The 6,756-nt window shown below is 32.9% G+C and overlaps 1 protein-coding gene across 1 annotated transcript in view; it reads left to right on the top strand.

Moving 5' to 3' along the window:
• Positions 1 to 390: 390 nt before the first annotated feature.
• LOC107458086 (probable LRR receptor-like serine/threonine-protein kinase At1g06840) overlaps positions 391 to 6,756 on the top strand; it is a 7,414-nt gene continuing 1,048 nt past the window's right edge. The window contains exons 1-19 of the mRNA XM_052251949.1: positions 391 to 510; positions 678 to 886; positions 1,074 to 1,224; positions 1,340 to 1,411; positions 1,598 to 1,669; positions 1,920 to 2,063; positions 2,139 to 2,210; positions 2,373 to 2,444; positions 2,547 to 2,621; positions 2,942 to 3,010; positions 3,102 to 3,170; positions 3,638 to 3,709; positions 3,811 to 3,897; positions 4,018 to 4,086; positions 4,496 to 4,974; positions 5,524 to 5,685; positions 5,876 to 6,159; positions 6,300 to 6,351; positions 6,442 to 6,692. Coding sequence (XP_052107909.1) covers positions 790 to 886; positions 1,074 to 1,224; positions 1,340 to 1,411; positions 1,598 to 1,669; positions 1,920 to 2,063; positions 2,139 to 2,210; positions 2,373 to 2,444; positions 2,547 to 2,621; positions 2,942 to 3,010; positions 3,102 to 3,170; positions 3,638 to 3,709; positions 3,811 to 3,897; positions 4,018 to 4,086; positions 4,496 to 4,974; positions 5,524 to 5,685; positions 5,876 to 6,159; positions 6,300 to 6,351; positions 6,442 to 6,692 — 2,349 coding nt within the window. The 5' untranslated portion in view covers positions 391 to 510; positions 678 to 789. The remainder of the gene's footprint in view (positions 511 to 677; positions 887 to 1,073; positions 1,225 to 1,339; positions 1,412 to 1,597; positions 1,670 to 1,919; positions 2,064 to 2,138; positions 2,211 to 2,372; positions 2,445 to 2,546; positions 2,622 to 2,941; positions 3,011 to 3,101; positions 3,171 to 3,637; positions 3,710 to 3,810; positions 3,898 to 4,017; positions 4,087 to 4,495; positions 4,975 to 5,523; positions 5,686 to 5,875; positions 6,160 to 6,299; positions 6,352 to 6,441; positions 6,693 to 6,756) is intronic.

Raw genomic sequence — 6,756 nt, 5'->3', positions numbered from 1 at the left:
TATTATTAGTATATTAAAATTAAATTAAATTTTTTATTTTGTAAAATATTTGACACATAAGTTTTTAGTGAAATTCATAAACTTAAATGACTAAAAGTAATCTCTAATTCCTTCTATCTAGATATTCCATTTAAAAGTCAACCCCATTAAAGTAAAGGTGCTCATTATTTATTTATATTTTGTAATCTATTTTGCACTGTTATATTGATTGAGCAATATATATAGCATGCAAAAGCGCGGTGGCTTTCGTCATCAGCTACACTGCCAATTACTCATTCTCATCTCTTCATTAAATTTGATTTCTATGTAGACTTGGTAAGAGCCTTAACCTTTGAGATACCAACTTTCTTCATATTTTTTTATCCACGTGTCTTTCACTCACTCATTATGTTTTATTGCAACTTAGACTTTCTTTTCATTTTTGCTGCCTCCTTATTGCCTTCTATTTTTCTTATTGCTTCCAACTTCCACCGTGTTGCTTCTTTTCATTACAAATCTTTTCATATATAGGTATGTTTCTTTTTCTTCTTCTTCATGTGTATCAAATTTGTATCCAAAAAATAATTTTTCGTTTTTCAAAGATGTTTATCGTCGAAATAGTCTTTGACTTTTAGCTCAGTTGCTCGTGTAAAACTATTTTAAATCACCAGTGCATAAAAATTTGGGAATATAAACAGGTATTGATCTATATATGTGTGCGCGCGCGCAAGGAAAGCAAGCAGGGTGGAGGTTTGAGTTCATCAGGAAGAATATTTAAGTGGTGATTTTGTTTTAGAGTGTATACTTGGGATGAATCTTTCAAAGTGTGAAGTTGTTCTGTTCTTGTGGTTTTGCTGCTATTTGCTATTGGCTACTGCTCAGAATGGAGTCACTCACCCCAATGAAGGTTTGTTAGAAAAGAGAAGTGATTTATGCTAAAAGATCATATTTTTAGTTTATTTAGATATTGCCAAATCACTTTTTGGATGCGACTCTTTTTTCTTAACTTGTGTTAACGCGAGATGTTTGTGCATCGAGCTGTCATTTGTATATATTGTTGATTGGTTCTATTGATAACTTGATTATGGATACAGTTAAGGCGTTGAGAGCCATAAAGAACAATTTGATTGATGTCAATAGAAATTTGAGTAATTGGAATCAAGGAGATCCATGTATTAATAGATGGACAGGGGTTTTGTGTCACGACAGAAGATTTAACGATGGATATTTTCATGTTCGGGAACTGTAAGATTTAATATCTTTCTTAGTTTGTCACTATTTTATGTCATGGTATTATGTAATATTATGTATATATGTAACACCCTTTTATGTTTGTTTTTTTTTTTTTTAATAATTTTAGGCAACTATTGAGAATGAACTTGTCTGGAAAATTGGCACCGGAGATTGGCAACTTCACTTATCTGGAAATATTGTAAGAATGTAGCTGTTTTTAATGTTTGGAGTATAATCTTGTTTACATTTTTTTAATAAAATATTATTAACTATGTTAAGTATATACTAAAATTATCTATCAAAATCGATCATTAATATAAAATATTTATTAAAATATAAAATATATATTAAAAAATAAAAATAGTTTTATCTGTGTTGTTGAAAGGGATTTTATGTGGAACAAGATAAGTGGGACCATACCAAAAGAAATTGGCAACATCATTACCCTGAAACTCTTGTAAGTTGAGGCATTCTTTTTGGCAAAGTACTATAGAATCATATGCGGTTAAATTTATATGAAGTTAATAATCGAATAATTTAGTCAAATTTATTAAATTATTTAACTATTATCAGCTATTAATTTTATATGAAGTTAACTGCACTTTTTACTTATACATATCATATGGACAAATAATTTGGTGCATGATTATTATTTTTTGAACATCTTATGACCTTATGAAACATTAATTATATGTATTCTTTTGCAGGCTCCTGAATGGAAATAAATTAATTGGTCCACTGCCAGAAGAGCTTGGCTATTTACCAAACTTGATCCGAATGCAAATTGATCAGAACAATATCAATGGATCTATACCTTCATCATTTGCAAACCTCAATGCCTGCAAGCACTTGTAAGATTGATTCATTCTTCTTCATGATCAAGATTCATTTCAAAAATGAAAGAAATAATCCTTTGCCTTTTGCAGTCACATGAACAATAATTCACTTAGCGGCCCTATCCCGCCGGAGCTTTCCCAACTACCAAACCTTTTTCACCTGTAAGTTGGCTGTTCGATATCAGTAACACACTCCTTTCGTCCAATAATAACTGTCACAATAAAAAAAAAATCACATTGAAAATCACATTGTATAAAGTTTTTGGATTTAATAATTCTATTATAGTAATTAATAGATGTTTATGTGTATTTGTGGACATGCAGGCTTCTTGACACAAACAACTTAACAGGAACACTTCCCCCTGATCTCTCTAAGATGCCACGCTTAAAGATTCTGTAAGATTTTCTTTTCACTTTCTTTTCCCTAATTTTTTGATATTCTTTTATCATGTATGTGACTAAAATTTTGTCTTTTTATTATTTTATGTTTTTTTGCAGGCAGCTTGATAACAATAACTTTAGTGGAAGTACTATTCCCGAGTCTTATGGAGATATGTCACGTTTGTTCAAACTGTAAGTGCAATTTCTGATACATAGTAAACAAGTTACAAATACAAGGAATGGAACTGAGGCCAATGAGTGATAGCTCAAATGGTATATACTCTCCATACTCAATTAAGAGGTTGCGGGTTCGAGTCTCCTATCTTTGGTAAAAAAAAAAAAAGGAATGGAACTGAGTTGCTAAACAAATACAATTATAAATAGGAAAATTGTTTGACTCAATAAGTATAATATGCTCTTATCATCTTGATTTCTTCCAATTAATATGTTATGACACTAAATACACAAGAATTATTTAAAATGATGCATTGTCCTTGTCACATTATTTTCAGGAGCCTTAGGAACTGCAACTTGAAAGGACCAATTCCTGATTTGAGTAGGATACCAAACCTTTATTATATGTAAGTATCTCATTTTCAGTTTATGTATTGATTTATAATATTATATGTCTTCTAACAGTTTTCTGGTTACTATTATTTTTGTAAATTCCAGTGATCTCAGTCACAATCAGCTGAATGAAACAATTCCTACAAATCAGCTTTCTGGGAATATCACAACCATGTAAGAATCTGTATTGTTCAAATAATTTTTCCTCTTTTGGATATTTGCATTCCAGTATTTGGATTTATGTATGTGGATAATTTTCAGATCAACCATGTTACATGTACACAAAAACTTAGTCCCTAAATCGGTTATTTGTATAAAATATGCGTTGAAATACAATATACACATTAAAAACGAGTTAAACAACATATGTATTTATAGAAAAATATATAGTAGCTAATTTTTTGTATGCACATAGTATTTTTTTTTTCACGAATTACTTTTATAGTGTTAGATCACATTTAATTGGAACTAATTTTGATTTTTTTTTTTTACATCATTTTAAAATTTTATAAATGAAAATAAGTGGTTATACATGTTCTTAGAATACGTATTAGATGTGCCCAAGAAATATATAAATCTAATATTGAGAACGAAGGTGGTATCACATATTTGATATAATTATTTTGTTGACCACTATGCAGTGTGTTATCAAACAACAATCTCAGTGGAACTATTCCATTAAATTTTTCAAATCTTCCACGTCTTAAGAAATTGTAAGTTGACTCTTATGTTTTTGTATCAACCTTTTCTTCTTCTCCATCAACCTTAAGAGCAACATCCATAATATTCTTTTGTTTTATGAATAATGGGACAGATCAATTGCAAACAATAAATTGAGTGGCAACGTTCCCTCCTCCATTTGGCAGAACAAGACTTCAAGTGCAAATGAAAGCCTTATTGTGTAAGACCTCAACTGATATTTAGTCCTTATTGTATATATGTATGTTTATGTGACATACTCTATTTTATTTTGCTCAAACCTTAGGTGTATTTTTTTACTTGGTTTTTGAAATCTTTGTAGGGACTTGCAAAACAATGAGCTCAACACCATATCAGGAAGTACTACTCTTCCTTCAAATGTCACACTCCAGTATGTTCCTAAACTCACTGTTGCAATTTAAACTATATATATGAGGGTAGTGAAGACTAGAGTGTTTCATCTTATTGCATAGTAAAAATAAGGAAAATTATACTGAACTCCCTGAGATTTCATCTAATTCTTGTTTAAGGGAGGTTCATGTTATGTTTACATGTGTTTAGTATTATACTTTAGGAAAAATGGAAAGTATTTAAATAAATCTTAGGCGAAGTCGATGAATGTTTAAAGGTTTTGGTTGAATTTTACCAAATTTCTAGAGATACAACAGTAATTTATCCTAAAAACAATACTCCCTCGGATCCAAAATATCTGTGTATAATTATAACTTGACAGTTATATTGGATCCGAGGGAGCATAAACATCATTAGTGATTTTTACTTGTCACATTACTGCTTTTCAGGCTTGGGGGAAATCCTCTATGCAAAAATAACAGCTTTGCTAAGTTCTGTGGATCTCAAGGTGTAACCGGGGGGAATGGTAGCTCCGGCATTAACTGTCCCGGTGAACCATGCTCCTCTCCTTATGAGTACTCTGTGGACTGTGTCTGTTCAGCTCCATTGTATGTTGATTACAGATTGAAAAGTCCAGGATTTGGATCAGATTTCCCTGCATTCATGAGTAACTTTCAAACATACCTCACTGATGGATTGAAAGTTGAGACTAATCAGCTGCACATTACTGATTATGAATGGGAAGAAGGGCCTCGGTTGCGAATGAACTTGAAGGTTTTTCCTGCAACTGTTAACAACACCACAACTAATCAGAAGTTCAATGATAGCGAGTATTCGCGGATTAGAAGCACGTTGACAGGGTGGAATATTAGTGACAGTGACTTGTTTGGGCCTTATGAACTTATGGATCTTCCTGCTTATAGTCAGGGTAAGCTAATGGAATAGTGGTTTGAATAATACTACTTTCCTTCATTTAAAAGTCAATCAAATACTTTAACATGCACGACCAAAACAAAAAAACTTTAACAAGATTGCATGTTTCTAGAAGTTAATCTGTATTTAGAGTGATCATAAGTTAAGTGTAGCAGAAATGAAGTGCTGAGATGGATGAGACGGTCATATATGTGTAGACAAAATAAGAAACGAATATATAAGAGAGCAAGTTTGAGTAGCACATATTATAGAAAGAATGACAGTGGTATGGACATGTGAGAAGAAGATCGGCAGAGTATTCGTTTAGGAGGGTGGATGAGATGAAAAGTGGACAGTGGGCGAATGGTAGAGGAATATCCAAAAAGACTATACATGAGGTGGTTAAAGAAGATCTACGTGTAAAGAGTTTTCCTCTATAAATGATACATTATATACTTCAATGGTGCCTAGTGGGATAATACTTTCTTGTTGTAATTTGTGTCTAGAGAACTCTCATGATAAAATTGTCTTATGGATACTAAGGTACTGGTTTTTGTTGCCACAGTGATTGTGGTGTCTTCAGGTTCAGGGCTAAGCAAAGGTGCACTGGCTGGAATAATCTTAGGTTCAATTGCGGTAGCAGTTACATTATCTGCAATTGTTTCCCTTCTTATATTGAGAATCAGATTGAGAGATTACCGTATACTTTCCAAACGGCAACATGGTGGTAAGTACTGTTAATGTTGCAAGTGTAAGAAGTAATGTATGAAATTAGTTCCACATTAAAGAAAGCAAAGAAGAGTGAGGATTTTATAAGATGAGAAATCATTAAATATCTCTATTAGTCCTTTCGTTTATCTGTAATGAGAAGTCTAGATTGACTTAATCACATTCATGAAAATGTATCTAAACAACAGGAACAAGGATCTCAATAAAAATTGAAGGTGTGAGGGTATTTGTTTTTGAAGAGTTGGCAGCAGCAACTAATAATTTCAGTGAGTCTTCTCAAGTTGGACGCGGCGGGTATGGGAAGGTTTATAAAGGTATTCTTGCTGACGGCACTGCTGTCGCCATAAAACGTGCACAGGAAGGATCACTGCAAGGTGAGAGGGAGTTTCTTACAGAAATACAGTTGCTGTCGCGCCTGCATCACCGAAACCTTGTGTCTCTAATTGGATATTGTGATGAAGAGGGTGAACAGGTAACACATTATAATCTGTTTTACCAACTTCTTAAGTTATCTTTATATGAATATCTTCATATAGAAAGAAAAGATTCATGTTTAGTTGAAAAAAAACACACAGCCTAGTGAGTTTCTGTTCTTGTGACTTGTTATTGCAGATGCTGGTTTACGAATATATGCCGAACGGAACGCTAAGGGATCACCTCTCGCGTACGCCTAATCCTCTTATCAACTAAATTTCGTGTGTTGTGATTTTGATATCTTTGTATGTAGCCTCACCTAATTAATTATTCATGACAGCTTATTCAAGAACACCTCTGAATTTTACAATGAGAATGAAGATTGCTCTAGGATCAGCTAAAGGTCTTTTGTATCTACACACAGAAGCTGATCCTCCAATATTCCACAGAGATGTCAAGGCCAGTAATATACTATTGGACTCTAAGTTCAATGCAAAGGTTGCTGATTTTGGACTTTCGCGACTCGCCCCGGTGCCAGATGTCGAAGGAGTTGTGCCTGGTCATGTATCTACAGTGGTAAAAGGGACCCCGGTAAGGCTTTTGTACATTGTGTGCATTAAGAAATGAAATGGACAAAGCAACTTGATTAAGGTTC

Source organism: Arachis duranensis, chromosome 7, assembly GCF_000817695.3.
Source record: "Arachis duranensis cultivar V14167 chromosome 7, aradu.V14167.gnm2.J7QH, whole genome shotgun sequence".
Classification (NCBI taxonomy): domain Eukaryota; kingdom Viridiplantae; phylum Streptophyta; class Magnoliopsida; order Fabales; family Fabaceae; genus Arachis; species Arachis duranensis.
This window is presented reverse-complemented; position numbering and strand designations above follow the sequence as displayed.